The sequence below is a fragment of the Orcinus orca genome, chromosome 1 (assembly GCF_937001465.1).
Source record: "Orcinus orca chromosome 1, mOrcOrc1.1, whole genome shotgun sequence".
Classification (NCBI taxonomy): Eukaryota; Metazoa; Chordata; class Mammalia; order Artiodactyla; family Delphinidae; genus Orcinus; species Orcinus orca.
In genome coordinates, this window is record NC_064559.1 from 186856416 (window position 1) to 186874288 (window position 17873).

The following is a 17873-nucleotide window of genomic DNA, read 5'->3' on the forward strand; positions in this document are numbered from 1 at the left end:
CACCCCGGGGCTTTCCTGTCCAGCTGCCCACCAGGTCGTGACAACCACGCATCAGGCCCCCGTCTCACTCCCTAGCCCGGAAGATCGCAGCTCCTCTAGGCCTCAGTTTCTATCTGTAAAATGGGCATCACTGGAGCGGGGTGGGCTGCGGGGGGTTGCTGGCCGGGTGCCGGCCGGCATCGAGGCGGGTGGGTGAGGCCAGCGCTGTGACTCAGCCGGGCGGGCCAGGAAGGGCTGCCCAGCCGGTCGGACCGGCCCGGGATGCAAACGAGCCGCCGGGGCCCTCACGGGGCCGGGCCGCCCAGGGGGTGACGGGAAGGGAGGCCGGCCGGGCGCTCCGGGCTCGAGGCGGGAAGTGGGCGCGGCGCGGGCTCTGCTGGGCGCTCGGCGGCTGCGGACCAGTATGGGAGTGGGGCCGACCGGCCGCCCGCAGCGTCTGGAGCCCCGCTGAAGCCGCCGCGGAGACCCCGCCCGGGAGCCGAGATGTGTCTGCGCCTGGGTGAGCCGCGGGGGGACGGCCCGGGAGGCCCGAACCCGCCCCAGATCCTCTGGCAGGGGCGGAGCACTGTCGTGGGCGCCCGGAACCCCGGGATCCAGGCCGCCTTCTCTGCAGGTCACTTTCTGCTCTGGGCCTCAGTTTCCTCAGCACTGAGCTGGTGAGAGGAGGACTTCTGGTATCTTCCGATGTGGGGTAGCACCACGGCCTCTCGCCCGCCCCCACTGCCCCCCACTCTCCTTTCTTGCGGAGGAGGGACCCCCAGGTGGGAGGAGAGCAGCCAACCTCCACATCCCGCAGAAGGGAGAGCACAGGGAGGGCATTGCGAACCAGAGGCTGCCTGCCCTCGGCTTCCTCAGCCTCCCAAAGGGCTCCGGCTCCCATACCCTCCAGTCCCCCAAACCGAGCCAGGTGAGAAGGGCCACTGACAAACATGATCCAGACAGAGGAGTGGGACTGATGTGCCCCTTCCTCTCACTCCCTGGACACAATGATGCTGCTCTTGGGCATCAGACAGACCTGGGGAGTCCCTACCCTCTAGCCAAGAGAACTTGTGAGCCTCGGTTTCCTCATCTGTAAAGTGGCAAGGGAGCACCACGGCCTAGAACCATCCTGAGCCAGGGACTGCCCTGAGACTCTGTCCAGTGCTCCAGGCACAGCCCCACGCTGCCACTGTACCTCCAGTTTGACCAAAGTCTTGGTCCAGGGAGGCTGTTGTTCATGAGCCCAGCCCTGAGCCGAGTGGTGTCTGGGTGGCCAGGTAGGTGGGTGGATGGGGTGAAGTGGGTCAGGCCCGTGGGACAAAGCTGCCATGCCCCTTCCTGTCTGGCCAGCTGTTAATCTTCATGATGCCATCCAGTCCCACGGTGCCTGTCCAGCCCATCGTCTGCCCTCTGCTTCTCCTCCATCTGGTACAGCTCCAGAGACTCCTGAAGGCTCCGAGGATCTCAGAGACCGGCTAGACCAACCCCTTCCCATTTTACATATGGGGAAGCCGGGGCCCAAAAAGGAGAGAGGCTGGTGCAAAGTCGCACAGAGGGTCTGTGTGACTGAGTAGCCCCAGCCCTCTCTGCTCCCGGGGGCTACCTCTGGGCGCAGCGCCCCCAGGGACATCCAGTCTAGGGATTCCTTCCTTTCTCTCTCTCTTTCTCTCTGGCTGCAAAACTCCCATATATGAAATATGACCCAATTCTTGCTGCCACAGATGGGGACACTGAGGTCTAGGAAGGGACTCACAGGTCCCACAAGGAGCAGCTAAAGGAAGAAGGGGGGGCTGTTTAGTTCTAGGCACCAGGCCAGTCTTCCAGTCTCACAGAGCTGGCTAGAGTGAGGGGGCTGGTGGGCCTAAGGGGCCAGCATGGTGCAGAGCCAGGACCCAAAGGGGACATTCCAAAGAGCAGATCTGGAACAGCCGGAAGGAGGGCTCCTGATCCTGGGGGTGTGCAGATAGGGGCCGAGTAGCCACTTGGACACTCGGAGAGGATTTGCGTATGAGTCCCTGGTGTTCTTTTGACCTCAGCCTCCCGCACCTTGCCGTGTCCCTGCCTAGTGGCCCTGCACCAAGAGCTCACTTTTCCCAGCACCCCCCGGGTATGCCCCACTTTCCCATCCATGTCCTCATGGGACCCTCTTTCCCCACTGGGAAACAAGGGTTATTCTTCCCATTTTACAGATGGGGAAATGAAGACTCAGAAGTTTGAGTATTTTGCTGGAGTCAGTTCAGCAATTGTGAGTTGAGTATCTACTGTGTGCCAGGCCCTTTACACCAAACTGAATCCTAAATAGAACCTGATCCCTGCCCGGTGAACTAGGGGCTCCTTGGGGCCTGGGCAGTGCCCATCAAGCTCTCTGTGGTACCTCAGGGCCTGGCATGGAGCAGGCACTCAGTGAACATTGATGTAACAAATGTATGGATGAAAAAAATCAGTGGATGCAAAGCTTAGTGGAAGGATCATGGGTCTAGAGCTAGAGACCTCGGTTCAAATCCTAACTGTGCCACGCATGACCTTGAACACTAACAAGGACTACTACCCTTTATTAAGTACCACCTGTATGCTTTTCCAACCTTAGAGATCCAAGGACTCTCATGAAAGCACTGTGAACCCCTTTTCCTGATGAGGAAACTGAGGCACAGAGAAGGCAAGTTACTGGCCTTGAGTTATCCAGAAATAGATTTAGAACCCAATGTCCATCACTCCTGCAGGGGCCTCAGTTTTCTCCTCTGCCCAGCAGGATAAGCCCTACCCATGGCCCTGACATGGCTGTCCCTCACAGGTGGCCTGAGTGTGGGTGACTTCCGGAAGGTGCTGATGAAGACGGGGCTGGTGCTGGTGGTGCTGGGCCACGTGAGCTTCATCGCAGCCGCTCTCCTCCACGGCACGGTGCTGCGCTATGTGGCAGCCCCCAACGATGCTGTGGCTCTGCAGTACTCTGTGGTCAACATCCTCTCTGTCACTTCCGCCATCGTGGTATGGCCAGGCTGGGAGGGTGGCTGGCAACAGGGGGCTGGAAGGGGCTGGAAGGGTCTTCGATGAGTCCCCACCCACAGCCTGGGGTGGGCAGGCAGAGAGCCCCAAGTACTAACCCCTGTTCCGCCACTTACCAACGGCACCAGTCACCCAACCTCCCTTTGCCTCAGCTTCCTCATCTATAAAATGGGGACGGTAACAGTGTCCATCTGAGAAGATCCTGATGAGTACTGAATGAGATCATCCACATAAAGTGCTGAGCACAGTGCCTAGCACATGGTTAACTCACTACTGTGAGCTTGGATTATCATTACAATAGGGAAATAGTCAAGGCACTGTTGGCCAGAAGGAAGGAGCATCAGCTCAGCTTGGGAGGGTTCACAGAGGTGGAGGCCCCAGAGGTGGGTATTGATGGATGAATAGGAGTTCAGAGATAGGCTGCAATTACCATAACCTGGGTATGAAGCCTGCTGGGGCCAGCTGGTAGGAGAGGAAGCTGGGATGGCTTTCAAGTACGGAGAATGGCAAATGCAAAGGTGTGGAGGTGGGAATGGATAAGGTCTGCTCTGGAGACACTGAAAAAACCAATTTGGGGGCTTCCCTGGTGGCGCAGTGGTTGAGAGTCCACCTGCCGATGCAGGGGATACGGGTTCGTGCCCCGGTCTGGGAAGATCCCACATGCCACGGAGCAACTGGGCCCGTGAGCCATGGCCGCTGAGCCTGCGCGTCCGGAGCCTGTGCTCCGCAGTGGGAGAGGCCACAACAGTGAGAGGCCCGCGTACCACACACACACACAAAAAAAACAATTTGGCAGGAGTGTAGCATTAGGCGCGGACTATAAGTGCTCAATAAATGGTAGACATGGTTATGGCTGGATGTCAGTACCTGTTTGATGAATACATGAAGAAGGGGCCTGGTATTCTCAAGTTCGTAAAGCCCTTTCCCAACTGTCAGAAGAGATGGCTACAGCCTTTGGGGAACATCTGCACATCAGTGTCTGAGTTCCATCCCTGCCACCGCCTGGCTGAGGGATTTCTTTCTCTCTCTAAGCCTGTTCCCTCCCCTGCAAAATGAAGCTCAGAGAGCCTGCTGGCCCTAAAGCAAGGATCACGGCCCCGGCAAGTAGGAGAGCCTCAGTCAGTGGGACAGAGCTAGGCGGTACAGATATGTGCAGTGTCCCTTGGGGTTACTATTATTGTTGTTTATTCGTCTCACCAACCTTGTGAGGAAGGCAGGCAAGGCAGTGAGCTCGGGGTTAGGAGGTCCACCACGGATGGGCTCTGGGCTGGACCACTTCAGCTGTGCTCTTATTTCCTCAGTTAATCCCCACAGCTCCCTGCAACACGGGACCATGATTTTCCCCACTTTACAGAGGGGGAAACTGACTCAGGGATTCACCCAACCTCTTGCTGATACAAAGAAGCCAACCTGGATGTGAAACCATCTGTGGCTGACACCAAAGCCAGTGTCCTTTCCCTGAGCTCATTCCTGCTGAGCGGGCTTAGCCCAGAGAGTTTGAGGCACTTAACTAGTGGCTGCACAGTGAATTACAGACATTGCTGGGCCCCCTATCATCTCACCTGCCTCCCGCGGGTCCAGCCCGTGCCTGGTAAAGTGAGGGAAATGAAGGAGGGAGCCCACCTGAGTGGAACCCAGAAGATCCAGAGGGCAGCTGGTGGGCTTAACAGTGAGGTGGGCCCGCCTCTTGGGGCTGGGGGTGGTTAGGGGGGCCTGCAGGAGGGAGAACCCACGCAGGTAAAGAGGAACAGGAAAGGCCTTCCTGAGAAGGCGCTGTGTAGGCGGCATCAAGCCCAGGCTCTGTGTGGGTGTCCGTATCCAGGGCGATGAGGAAAGAGCCTGGCCCAGGGTGGAGTTGAGAAACTGATGGGACAGGGGCCAGGTCACTGAGAGCCTGCGATAGTTAAAAATACTCCTAGGGATTTTGAATTCTACTCCATAAAGTATCCTGGTTTATTTTAAAGTAACAATTTTGTTTTTAGTTCCTTGCCAGTTGAGTTACTGAGTTTCTTCCAAAATCTTTTCCACTCCAGGGAAACATGTCATATATATCCTGTGACATGGCTCTGTGGCCCTGGGATACACAGGTCCCTGCTTGAGAAATGCAGCTGTAGGCAGTGGGGAGTCATGGAAGGTTGTAGGCAGGGAGTGACTGTGTTTTAGAAACGTCACTTCAGGGCTGGACCATGAAGAGGCAGTGTCCCCATGCAGATGGAGGTAATGAAACCCAAGCTAAGCAGGGGGTGTGGGTTTGGAGGGCTAGAGTTGGTGTTGGTGGAATCTTTGCTGGAGAGTGGCCCTGACCCCCTGCCCACTCTCCTCCAGTAGGGGGTCAGAGCTGACTTGAGCCTCCTCCACAGGTCATCACCTCAGGCATTGCAGTCATCGTGTTATCACGCTACCTCCCCAGCATCCCTCTGGTATGTGGTACCTCCTGGGATGGGGCTGTGCGGATAGGGGCAGCAGCCACCCCCAAAGGCCTGGCCTGCTTGGAGGGGGTGAGGCTGACCCCATGGGGGCCAGAGCTGCCCATGGGGCCGAGCCTGATGTCCACTGACCAGTGGCCTCCTCCATCCAGCGCTGGACGGTGTTTAGCTCGAGTGTGGCCTGTGCTCTTCTCTCTCTGACCTGTGCTCTCGGCCTCTTGGCCTCGATTGCTGTGACCTTTGCCACCCAGGGCCAGGCACTGCTGGCCGCCTGTACTTTTGGGGACCCTGAACTACTGGCACTGGCGCCCGACTGTCCCTTCGACCCCACTCGCATTTACGTAAGTGCTTAGGCCTGGGATGGGGTGGGAGGGCAGCGAGGTGCTCATCAGAGGTGGGAAGGGTTCTTGGAGTCCTGCCCTCCACTCCCCAACCCCAGGCAGTCATCACTGCCCCCTGTCCCCCTACAGAGCTCCAGCCTGTGTCTCTGGGGCATCTCGTTACTGTTCTGCATGGCAGAGAGTGTGTTTGCTGTCCGCAGCGCCCAGATCACCCACCAGTTGCTGGAACTGAGGCCCTGGTTGGGGAAGAGCAGCCATCACATGGTAAGGCCTGCCACTCCCCCAAGCCCTGACTCTTCATACTTCCTGGGAGCCCCTGCTGGGGAGCTCAGGCTGATCTGTCCCCACCCCTCTGTAAAGGGCCTCCACCTTGAAACCTGGGGCAATAGTGTTCTCCCCAGGACCAAAAGGAGAGACTTGGAGGCTCAGAGAACTCAGATCTCCCAGCTAAGTCATACAGCTGACACTTGGCTCTCCCAAGGCCCAGGATGAGTCTTGGGGAGGGGGAGAGGTATCTGGGCTGGAATTGGGGGCACTCCAAGGGTATGGCCTGACTCTTGCTTAGTGGAGAGTAATGATGTCCCTTCACCCAAAGATCACCCCAGCCCCCGACTCCTCCCACTTTCTGGATGTCCTGGAGGAGAAGACCCAGACCCAGTGGGCTGGCAGCCTCTGACATCTCCACAGATGCGGGAGAGCCCAGAGCCTGTGGAGGACCACGACCTGCAGAGCTGCACTAGCTCTGGGCTGATGACGCTTTGACAGCTGTTGCCTCACCCAAGCCCCGTGGCCACTGGGGCCCTCCAGCCAAGTCTGCACTGTGATCAGGCCAGGATTCCTAGAGCCAGCCAAGAGGGCTCAACGCCACTCCAGGACCCGGGTGGGTCTTTCACCCCTCTCCTCCAGCCACCCAGCCCACTGCACTGAAACGAGACTTTATTCTGAAGATATTAAAAAGAACAGAGATGCTCCACGTGGATGCATGCAGCGGGGGAGGGGACTCGGCCGGGGGCCTGTGCTGCTCTCCCACACAGGACACTGTGGGTGGCGCTCTAGGTGTGTCTGCCCATCTGTCTGTGGGCCTGTGTGTGTATCTGAGAGAGACAAGACACACAGAGGGGTCCGTGGGTCTGTGTTCATCAAAATGCTGAAACGCAGGCGGGGGTTCATGGGACTCACAGCTGGGGGGCTGGAAGCAGGAGGTTTTCCTTTTGCATCATGGCCTCCGGGCCAACAAGGGCAGGAACAGGCAAGGTTGAGGCCCTCCTGCAGGGAAGGATGGCTCAAGGAAGGTTTCTCCTCAAGCCCCCAAACCTCTGGAATCCTTCTCTCCGCTCCAAATAAAAAGACAGGCATGATTCCCAACTCCACCAAGGCTGAGATCTACAAGGGTTGGGGTGGAGGCAGGGAAGCTTGCCCCGTGGTTGGCGGAGGGAAGTCTGGCCTCGTGGCTGGGTGTGTGCGGGGGTGGGGGAGGGGGAATGGCTGACGTTCTGATAGCTAGGTAAGGGAGGGCTGACTGAGAGGCAGACCAAGCCAGAGCCGTGTCTTTATCATTGCCGAAGGGAGATATTGCCTCCCGGATGGGGGGTGCCAACGACTTGCTGGCTTGGGCCTTGGGGGGGGGGGCTGCAGGGTTCCTTTCTCCATAGGCCCCTCAGAGTGCAGACCCTGGGGGTGGCAATCTGACCCCCAGCCTGGACAGACACAAGGGCGAGGAAGCTGAGAGCCGGGAGAGGGCCAGTGAAGGCAGGGAGGGGAAACCTGGCTCCTCGCTCAGAACTGGGAGGCGCTGCTGGGGTCGCACTGCAGCAGACGCACGATGGACGGGTCGCTTTTGGCCCCGCGGATGAACTCCTCCAAGGACAGCTTGCCTGCGGGGTGAGGGGAACAGTGACGGAGGAGAAGACGGCAGCAAAGCGAGAGGGCTGCAGAACCGAGCCGCGGGAGAGGGAGGGGGAGTAGCTCCCGCCCCGTCCCGCCCCGCCCCTGCCTCCTCACCGTCGTTGTTTGTGTCCATTTGGCGGAAGATCTTCTCAGTCCTCTTTTCCGGGGTCGACTCGTCCTCCGGCATCTTCATCACGGACGAAACCATCTTGTAAATGGCCTGGGGGGTGGGTGGGGAGGAAGTGAGGGGGAGCCTGCCTGATCCCTCCACCCCCAACTTTCCAAAAACGCCCCCAGGTGCGCTGACGATCGCCGCTCCCGCCAAGGTGAGGCGGAGAGGGGGTGACGGAGGAATGGGGGAACTGGGAAGTTCTGAGACTGAGAAGGTTTCCAGAAGTGGGGGCTATTGGAGAGAGCCCTGAACAAGTTCCCTTGGAGCGCTCGGTGGGAAAGGAATTGCAGGCAGAAGGATCTGCATGTACAAAGGCCCCAGAGCGGGCAGCCCTGAGTGGACGCCGAGAACTTAGGGATGGCTGAATGCAGGGGGTCAGAAGAGATGTTGGAGGACATCGGGGCCCAGAGGGAGAAGGGCCTGAAACGCCCGGCCAAGGAGCTTGTGCCGGACGCCCCAGGTTCCCAGTTAAGTCCCAGGTTGAAAGAGCTGCTTCTCAGAAACTTCGGGGCTCCGGGCGGCCCGCCCTCGATGACCGACAGGGGCCGCTGGGCGAAGGGGATGACACTGGGCTGCGATGCTACTGTGGCCGGCAGGGGGCGTAGAGCTGCCCTGAGAGCTGGAGGGACTGAGGCAGCTGGGTCCACAGGGGGCGGGGGATATTATGCAAATAAACGCACGTGAGTACCTGCCCGGGGCGGGGACAGCCTCGGCTGTGCTGGGCCGAGGACGGCTGCTGTCAGATGCAAGAGCTTCGGAGGCGACTCGAAGGAGGGGTTTTGCGCTAAGCGTACACAGAGCACAAAGGACTTGGCCTGTGGGCTGGGTTCCGGCGCCCCGGAGCTCAAGGACCAGACCCGTCGCCTCAATCTGCCAGCTTTTTGCTACTGACACCTCCTCCAAGAAGCCTTCCTTCTCCCATCCCATAAACTTCCCTAGCCTCAGATCCGGCTTTGGCCTCCGCAGTGGTCTCTTCCGGCCTCTCTAGGGTCTGTCCCCAACGCTGCCTCTGAGACCTCTTTACAAACACAGATCTCCACCGCCACGTCCCCAGCCCAGGGGCCGCCCCCTCGTTCCCAACATACACAGGCCTCCCTCCGGGCCTGCCGTGCACCCAGCTCCTTCTGGATGCTGCCCCACGCTCCTTCTGCTGCCTCCCACTCCTCCTTGGTGCTCAGCTTCCATGGCGCATTCTTAGGGAGGCCTTCTCTGATCCAGGCTGGGTCAGGGCCCATATGCTGCCCCAGAGCCTCCTTTGGGGACAACTCTCCGGAAGTAATTATGCATTTGTAGGATTGCTCCTCAGCCCCAGCATACAGATAAGGACCATGGACATCTAGCTAGTGCCCAGATCCACAGAATTTAGCACAGTGCCTGGAATCTGACAGGGACTCCCCTGTTTAAAAGCCACTGGCACCTCCCACTGCCCTCTGTTATCAAGTCCAAACATTTGGCCCTTGGCATTCAAGGCATTTCACACTCTGGTCCCTGCTGACCTCTCCACCATCAGGCCTCCCCTAGTAGGTGATTCTGCCATAACCAAATACCCCTGTGCCTTTCAGGTCTCCCAGTGTTTACAGCCTCTGCCTGGAACAATAATACTAACTACCATTTACAGACACCCACTCTGTGCAAGGTCCTTTACATACATTATTCTCACCCTTGCAATAGCCCTGAAAAGCAGGTACTGAGATCCCCATTTTCCAGATAATAAATTGAGGCTCAGAAAGGAAATTGATGGCAGATACCAGATTAGAAATTGCTCCCTCTTAGCCACTGGATAGATGCTTGTGGAGTGCTAATGACCCCTCAAAGCAGGGTATATGAAGTAAGGTGGCCTGGTTCCACTAATCACTTGTTCTGTAGCCTTGGACAAGTACTTAACCTCAGTTTCCTCATCTGTAAAATCGGGGTAATCATATCTTCCTCATTTGGACTGTCTAGAGTATTAAATGAGATACTGTGTATAGCTGGCTAGAGTAAGTGGTCAGTAAACATAATCATAGTATAACCATTACTCAACCACCACAGCCTCAGGCCTTCCCTGCCCTTCAATCCCCTGGACTCCCAGATGTCACCTTTACACCCCTGTCACCGAGCTGGTCAGTGTGGCCTGCACAATTGTCTCTCCCAGCAGAGTGGGAGCTCCAAGAGGCTGAGGTGAGGTCTCTTCCCTTCCAGTGTGCCCACCACCTGGCACAGGGCTCCATCCTGAGAAGGACTGAGCAAGTGACTTAGAGAGTGACTGCTCCCCTGTGACAGCCCTTCTCCTGGGCCTCCTAATTAATTGTCTGGAATTACTGCTCACTCGTTGTTTCAGTGGAGCCGACTTGTAATTAATCGGTCACTAGGGTTTGCAGAGTTCTGTCTGCACCGGTTGTTTGGAGCCTCTGGGTTGCTGTAAAGGAACCCAGGGCTTAGATAGCAGAGGCCAGCCAGGAAGGGGTCCCAAGGATGCCCAAAGAATGGTACTGGCTTGACCAATGCCCTGGGTTTGGAGCTTCCAGCAAGGCTGACATTTACCAGTATACACCAGGCAACCACACTTAAGTGGTAAACATGAACATCCATACAGATTAGTTGGTATCCAGCTGCTGCCCAATCCCTGAGTGATCTTCCACCACCCTGGCTACCCCAACCCTTCCACCAGAACCCCCAGAATCCCCCACTATCCATCAACTAGAGAGTTAAGGCCTGGCCCATGGGAGTCATTGATAATCATTAAGTCTTTTCCCTAGTGATAGACATAGGGAGAGCACCACATCCTAAGGCAGCCCATTCTACTCTAGCTGGAGAGAGCAGACCCAGAAGCCAAAGTCAAGAGTCCACTAGTGGCTGGATGAGTTGGGAGGGGGAGCAGACAGCAGAGCTGAGGGACCAGAAGGGAAAGAATTCAGAGAGGCAGAAGGAAAGGGAGCAAGAGCCTGTACAAAGTGGCACATTCCGAGGATGTTGAAAAGGCCATTCTGGCTGGAGCAGAGAATGTGCAGAGGAGAAAATAATAACTGACAATCACTAATGTTTACTGAGCGCCAGTTATATGCCAGGCCATCTACTAGAGTCTTTATCCTGCTTTATACCCACAATAGCCTTGGAAGAAGAAGGTTAACACCCTCACTTTATAGGTGAAGAAACAAAGGCTTAGGAAAAAAGTGAACAAGGAACTGGTAGGTAAAATAGGACCAGATCCCTGATGGACCTCAATGCTGCTGAGGGGATGGGCACTCTGGAAGGTTTCTGAGATAAAGCCAACGTACTATGCTTAAATTTGTTCTAAGAAAGGACATTCCTATCAGGTTCTTAAGTCTCCCTGTGAGATCAGCCTCACCATCCCCGTTTTACAGATGAGCAACCGAGGAGTTGAAGCCAACTCCAGAACTGGAAGTCAGACCCCTTTTAAGAGACAGCTCTGAGTGTTGACCAAGTTGAACCTGACTCCACTTAGATGCTGTGTGACCTTGGGCAAGCCACTTCACCTCTCTGAGCCTTATGGGGTTGTTGTAAGGATGCACTGAGCTCATGGGTATAAGCGTCTCACAGTACTAGGCTCTTAGTGGGCTCTCAATCAATTAGTTGGAAGGTGGCTGGGTATCCAGATGGAATGTGGGTGACAGAGCCAGGTGGCCCATTCACAGGCTGTGTGATGTCGGGCAAGTGTCTTTACCTCTCTGAGCATCCGTTTCCTCATGAGTAAATGAGGATCAATGAAACATAACTGGCCTGTACTCTGCAGAAATGTCAAGTCTTGAAAGACAAAGAAAGGCTGAGGAACTGTTACAGATTAAAGTGGTCTAAAGAGATAGGATGACTAAATGCAACGTGTGATCCTAGACCAGAGCAAAAAACGCTATAAAGAACATTATTGAGACAGTTGGCAGAATTCAATATGGTCTGTAAGTTAGATAATAGCATTGTTTCTATGTTAAATGTCCTGACTTTGATAATCCGGGGCGGGTTATGTAAGAGAATGTCCTTGTTCTTAGGAAATCTGTCCTGATGTATTCAGGGGTAGAGGGTCATGTTCAGAACAACAAAACATTACACACACACACACACACACACACACACACACACACACACGATGATAAAGCAAATGTGGTAAAATGTTCATTGGTGAAGATGGGTAAAGGGTATGTGGAAGTTTTCTCAACTTTAAATTGGAAATTACTTCCTATTAAAGACTTCTTTAAATGGGTCGTAAGAATAGCACCTGCCACTTGCCTACCCACAAGGGCTGTTGAGAGGGTAAAGAGGGCTAGCAGGTGCAAGTTGCTGGGCCCTGTGCCTGCCATTCTGAGGGGCCCAGGGGCCCACCTGCACAATCTCCAGCATCTCCTCACGGCTGATATAGCCGTTGCCATCCAGGTCGTACATGCTGAAGGCCCACATGAGCTTCTGCTCCAGGCGGCCACGTGAGGTCACACTCAGCGCGATGATGAACTCCCGGAAGTCGATGGTGCCATCGCTGTTGGTGTCAAAGGTGCGGAAGACATGCTCCGCGAACTTGGAGGCGTCACCGTAGGGGAAGAAGTTGGCGTAGATCTTCTTGAACTCATCCACGTTGAGGATGCCCGTGGGGCAGTCCTTGAGGAAGCCCTTGTACCACTCCTGCAGCTCCAGCTCTGAGAACTCTGTATTCTCCCGCAGGTCCTGCAGCATCTCGGGCCGCAGCTTGCTGTTCTGCTTGCCCATGGCCACCGAGCCAAGTCCCACCTGGGTCCCCGAGGGGGTCAAGGGACAAAGAGGAGTGGTCAGGCACTCCTGGCCCCTTGACAACACTCCAGACACCGGCCACTCCAGCCTCTCTTTTGACCCAGTGAGAGAGAGGAGCTGGCCCAAGATCACACAGCTTACATATACCCAGGCACCCTGCCACTGTGTCAGCTCCACACCATTTCCCCAGACCTTCTACTTCCCCAGGGAACAGACCTGGAGACAGAGGAAGAGAAGGGGGCTCACCTTTACTGAGGCCCTTCTCAGTGCCAGCCACTGAGCCTTCCCAGGGTATACCATTTCACCCTCACAAAGTGAAGCCTGAGAATTAGCCCATTTTACAGATGAAAAGGTAGGCTCAAGGAACTGAGGTGACCTGCTTCAGGTCACATAGCCATGAAGTGGCAGGGCTAACTCCCAGAGTTGCCAAGGGAAGGGCAGAAAGGCCCTCTGGTCTTCCTCCCTCCTACCCCCTGCCCCCTTACTGCCTCACATACACCTGCTCACACAAAATACACCTGCAATCCAAACACTGACCTGTTCTGCCTCCCACCATGTGTGCTTGACAAGAGGCAGAATAAGGTAGGTGTTAGCCTGGGCTCCAGAGCCAGATCACATGGGTTTGAAGCCCAGCTCTGCTTCTTACCAGCTATGTGACCTTGGGCAAGTTCCTTAAACTCTCTCTGCCTCATCTGTAAAGTGGGGGTAATAGTACCTACCTCATTATTGTTGTGAGGATTAAATTAGTTAATACATATGAAGCACTTAGAAAGATGCCTGCACATATAAGTGCTACCTAAGTGTTAAACAAATTTAAAAGATTTACATGTGTCCAGATGCCAACAGTAAACAAATGAATACATACTGACACATGTTATGCTACACAGCTCACCAAATTCACACATGGATCCCATGCCACTCACATACCAGCACACACCCACCCAGGGTCACCGTGCCTGCACACACGACAACATTCCCTCTGTTCCACAACTCACATGTACTGACACAGCACCATGCACGCACAACTCCCATACCCTGTGCATCGAGACACACCAGCCCACAGCCCCACATGTCTCACACATGCCATCACAAGCCAGCTCCCATGCCTACACCTCTCACATGGCCAGCTGCACGTGGGACCCTCAGACACCTTTGCCATCTTTCTTTCTTTACCCAGGGGTGCTCCCAGATGCCAGGAGAGGGAGCTGCAGCCCTTCTCAGGCTTATGACAGCCCCCTCTTCCAGGGAGACCTCTAGCCAGTCAACCTCCCCCAACACTTACCTTTCATCTAGTTCAGAAAGGTCCCCTCAGTGCAGGAGGTTAGACTGTGGAGGGCTGAGGGGAAGGTATTGGAAAGGAGACAGCCAGGTGGTCTGGACAGGGATGTAGGGATGTGTGTAGGTGAGTCTCCCCCCAGCTGTGAGACAGAGTGAGGGGGTTATTCCTTGTGTGTGCATGTGCACATGTGGGTGAGCGTGTGTAAGTGCATGTGCTCATGTATGCGTGTGTCCCTGGCTTCTGCCTTGCATTTGTCTCCCCATGTATTTCAATTTATATCTGTGCATGTGCATATATGTGCGTGTGACTAGGTATGCACCCATTACAGTGTGAGGGGCATGTACCTGTGTGGCCATTTGGGGGACCTGTGTGTGTCCTCAGCAGTGTGTCACATGCATGTTTCTGTAAGTTGGTTCCCTTCCTTTCTAAATCAACCTTTTTTGCCCCAGGCTGAGGATCCACTGAACAAGTGTGTGGGAGGGCACTGAGGAAATGCCTGGAGCCGGGGTGGCCGAATGTGTCCCTTAGTCCCCTCCTCAAGGTCCAAGGAACTGGGTCATCTGGGCGGAGGCAGAGAGACGCGCTGGGCAGGAGAGATCTTCTAGTGCCCCCTCCCCCCTGCCACCCTCTGAGTCCGTCCCCCTGCCCCCAGTTGGAAGAACTGGAAACGAGGGAGGTAATAGATTCTGCTGTCTCCGCAAAGACCCCGTCCCCAAAATGGGAAGGACCTAAGCTCGGTCTGAGAAACCCGCCTCGGGGACCCTCTCCAGTCCTCTCCCCAGCTCTCGCCCTGGCCCCCGCCTCAACCCTTTCAGCACTCGGGGAGCGCCAGGCGCGTGTCCCTTCCTGGAGGGGGCGTCCGGAGGCGGCCGGAACGCGACTCCCCAGGCTGGCCACTCGGCGGTCAGGACCCTGGAGAGCGCCAGGCGTTTCCCGGCGGGAGCCCCACTCCCTGAGTCCCCGGAGGGAAAATTCCTGGGAGGCTCGGGAGTGGCGGGGCTGGGGAGCCCTGGACGTGGCCCCCTACCTCCGGGATGCCCCTTCCTCGCACCCCCTGGCCCCGGCCGAGCAGCCCCCACTCACCCAGCGACGCGGAGACACCGACTGCGCAGGGAAGGCGGCGCTGCTGCAGCGCGCGGCGGCAGAGGCGGCCGGAGGGGCGGGCGGGGGGCGGGGGGCGGGACTGCGAGGGAGACGCCCCGCAGCGTTAGCCCGGTGCCCCTCCTCTTGGGGGGGGGTCCCCGTTCCTCCCTCTGCCCTAGAGCCCTGATAGTGCGTGGAGCAAAGGGTTAGGCTCCGCCCCCGCCCCTGCCCGGGAGAGGGAAGGGGACGCCCTCACCTCTCCGGCCCCCATCCCGAGGGAGCACCCCGCCTGGGGAGGAAGGCAGAGGTCCCCATCTCCTCAACCTCTCGACTCAGGTAGCCCGAATACGGTGGACGGTGGGGATAGTCAGTGCCCAGACACCTCTTTCCTAAGCCGGGGACAACCCCCGACAGCTCCACCCGCCTGCCTCCCCCATCCCTACCTGGGCTTGGAGCCGCAAGTCACAAGGAGGGCGGAAATCGGATCTTGGGCGCCTCGATATGTACCCTCCCTGCACCTGCGCCTCAACTCCGGATCTAACTGAGCTCTTCAGAGAGGGGGCAGCGCCCACTCCTCCAGTCCCTGAGGTCTTGGGGGGCAGACACGCCCCCTACCCCGCCTCTGCCTTAGAGAGCCCCACCCCCTTTTCCCGCCCGCCACACCGGGTCTCGTGCCCAGGACCTCTCTCAGAATGAATGCCACCTCTTAACGTGGATCTAAATTGCTCTTCCCATTCCCCCCCACTCCAGTCAAGAAGCCCTCTCCCTCCCTCCCCAGCCTCCCCAGTGCCTGTACTGGGTTGCGATAAGTGAGGGCTGGGGAGCATCTCCACCTGGGGCGTTCTGAGGTGTGTAAGCCCCCTGCCTGCAGACAGGACAGCCCCTTTCCAGAGTCGCTGAACTCTATCAAAGCTTCTCCTGCCAGGATGGGGGCTGCATCCTCCTTCCCACAGCCTCAGCAACAATCCCGACCTCTGGGCTCGAATTTTGCTCTTTCTGTATTTCCGGGGTCGGGGGGGGGGGGAGGTTGATCCTTATCGTCCCCACTTCACAGATGAGAAAACTGAGGTTCAGAGGGGTTAAATGATTTTTCCAATGTCTGACAGCGAGCGAGAGGGCTTGGACTTGAACCCATGTGTCCTCATCCATTCATTGCACAAACGTTTATCAAGCATTAGTTCTGTGCCCAGCACTGTTCTAGGCAGTGGGGTTACAGGAGTGGACAGTAAGGCATGAATATAATATACAAGTCAGTTCTGAAATGTATTAGATAAGTGTTTTGGGAAAAGTTGAGATCAGTGTGCAGAGGTTGGGATAGTGGCAGTGCTTAGGACCATGCCAAGGACTTTAGATTTTATTCCAGGTGAGATGGGAAGCTCTTGGGGCTTTGAGCAGACTGGAAGCTTACTCAGATATTCTGTCCTCAACTGACTTTGAGGAGTGGGGTCCAGGATGGGATCAGGGGACCCTCTCAGGAGGTGACCAGGGTGGCAGAGATGGGTCTGGCTTCTGGACCTACTTTGAAGGTGAGCTGACAGAACTTGTCATCTGACTGGACAGCTCCTCCCACTTCCTTGGCAGCAGGTAGGACCCTCATGACTCCCTAGGGCTCAGACCTCCAGGTTCTCAGACCAAGCCTCTCAGGTAGTCCAAATCTAGCCTTAGTCTCTCCTGCTAGAGGACAAGCGGGGAGTCTCAACTGGAGGAACTGGGGAGCCAGGCCGTTGTGGGTGAGGGCAGCTGGACCCTCCAGAACATTAGTTCCTCTCTGTACCTTGGCTCTGGTGTTGGGACCCCCAGGGAGGCGCCAGACGTGTGTGGGTGGTTCCCAGCTGCCTCTTGCAAGAGGACCTGGGGGTGGGGAGAGACTTGCCGCTCAGGCCCCTTGAGTGACAAGCTCCCGCCCCTCTCCCCCCAGGTCTGGAAGGCCGGCTCGGCTTGGGGCTGGGAGAGGGACCTGCCCTTGGGTCCTCCTCACCATCCTCCTCTTTCCTCTACACGCTGCCAGCAGCCTGAGAATCTTCCCAGCCAGATCTGGATTCTCCTCTCCATCCTTGTGGGGTCTCAGTTTTCCCTCACAGGGGACTGCTCAGCCACTCTGCTTCCTCCTGCTTTCCCCCCTCCCCCGCCAGCTTCACCTCCTGTGGGCTGACTCCTTGGTTCAGCCTCAGGGGAGCCTACTTCCCCCACCCCACTGTTCTTCTTCTCTGTCCGAGTGACTCTGATGCCCTGCCCTCAGGACCCTCAGTCTGCATTTCTGTCTTCCCAATAGATGGGGCTTCTGAAGACAAGGCTATGTCTTATCCTCACCCTGGGTACCCCACATCCCTTTGACTTTCCATACCTCAGATGAGGAGGGTGGATGGCGGGGACAGGGCAGAGTTTTGGCTCTGGGAGCTCTGCTGATTACTTCCCATCAGCCACCTCTCCTCTCCTGGGGGCCTAAGAAGTACTGGGAGCCACCCTGAGCCAAAAGGGAAGGCTTGGGCTTCCCCATACTGCACCCCAAGGCCATTGGCCCACGAGGTATAGCCCAGAAAAGGGGGGCAGAGGGCAGTTGTCAGGAGGCCTGGGTCCCTCACTTTGAACGACCTGGAGCAAGGCTCTTCCCCTTTGTGAGGAGAAAGGTTAGACAGGTGACCTGGGTGCTCTGACATCCCCTATCAAAAACCCTAACCAGAGCACAGACAAGACAGGCCTCACTTACTGCCTCACTGGTCCCTGGGGGAGTGTGGGGACGTGAGTTTTACATAGATGAGATCCCAGTGGCCCCGGAGCCCTGCAGATTTGGATTCTGGGAAGGCCTGTTGCAGGGGTGGAGGTGAGGCGTGCCCTTGCTGATGATACTCAGCGCCGCCCCCCCCCCCCCCCCCCGCCGCAACCCAGACTGAGGCATGTCTAGGAGGGAGAGAAATGCAGAAGCGAGTTATTGAGAGAATCAAGCGAGGGATGAGTGGAGAGGGGACTGCATAGCTCTTGAGCACCTACTG

At 56.7% G+C, this 17873-nt stretch overlaps 2 protein-coding genes across 12 annotated transcripts; one reads left to right on the top strand and one right to left on the bottom strand.

Annotated features, from left to right (window-relative positions):
* Positions 1-295: 295 nt before the first annotated feature.
* TMEM54 (transmembrane protein 54) lies at positions 296-7119 on the top strand. Of its 10 annotated transcripts, XM_033422243.2 has the most exons (8): positions 296-499; positions 2169-2224; positions 2567-2635; positions 2771-2964; positions 5343-5402; positions 5561-5749; positions 5950-6013; positions 6345-7119. In XM_033422243.2, exons 3-8 carry the CDS (start codon positions 2611-2613, stop codon positions 6509-6511), a joined length of 699 nt encoding a protein of 232 aa, XP_033278134.1. In that variant the 5' UTR covers positions 296-499; positions 2169-2224; positions 2567-2610; the 3' UTR covers positions 6512-7119. The 10 variants fall into 10 exon arrangements, with proteins under 10 accessions (XP_033278134.1, XP_033278133.1, XP_033278140.1 ...); XM_033422242.2 differs by lacking the exon at positions 2169-2224 and having other exon boundaries at positions 297-499; XM_033422249.2 differs by lacking the exon at positions 2567-2635 and having other exon boundaries at positions 298-499.
* On the bottom strand, positions 6669-15471 carry HPCA (hippocalcin). Of its 2 annotated transcripts, none has more exons than XM_033422251.2 (4): positions 15327-15471; positions 12123-12521; positions 7751-7856; positions 6669-7623 (listed from the first exon to the last, which is right to left on the bottom strand). In XM_033422251.2, exons 2-4 carry the CDS (start codon positions 12498-12500, stop codon positions 7526-7528), a joined length of 582 nt encoding a protein of 193 aa, XP_033278142.1. In that variant the 5' UTR covers positions 12501-12521; positions 15327-15471; the 3' UTR covers positions 6669-7525. The 2 variants fall into 2 exon arrangements, with proteins under 2 accessions (XP_033278142.1, XP_004266551.1); XM_004266503.3 differs by lacking the exon at positions 15327-15471 and adding an exon at positions 14884-15034.
* Between the last annotated feature and the right edge of the window lie 2402 nt (positions 15472-17873).

Coding starts and splice junctions, on each gene's coding strand:
- TMEM54 (XM_033422239.2), top strand. CDS start 2,743: ATGGCCCTGACATGGCTGTCCCTCACAGGTGGCCTGAGTGTGGGTGAC. Junction 5,750..5,949: donor TCGACCCCACTCGCATTTAC/GTAAGTGCTTAG, acceptor TGCTGTCCGCAG/CGCCCAGATCACCCACCAGT. Junction 6,014..6,344: donor GGAAGAGCAGCCATCACATG/GTAAGGCCTGCC, acceptor CTTCACCCAAAG/ATCACCCCAGCCCCCGACTC.
- HPCA (XM_033422251.2), bottom strand. CDS start 12,500: ATGGGCAAGCAGAACAGCAAGCTGCGGCCCGAGATGCTGCAGGACCTG. Junction 7,857..12,122: donor AGATGCTGGAGATTGTGCAG/GTGGGCCCCTGG, acceptor CCCACCCCCCAG/GCCATTTACAAGATGGTTTC. Junction 7,624..7,750: donor AATGGACACAAACAACGACG/GTGAGGAGGCAG, acceptor CTCACCCCGCAG/GCAAGCTGTCCTTGGAGGAG.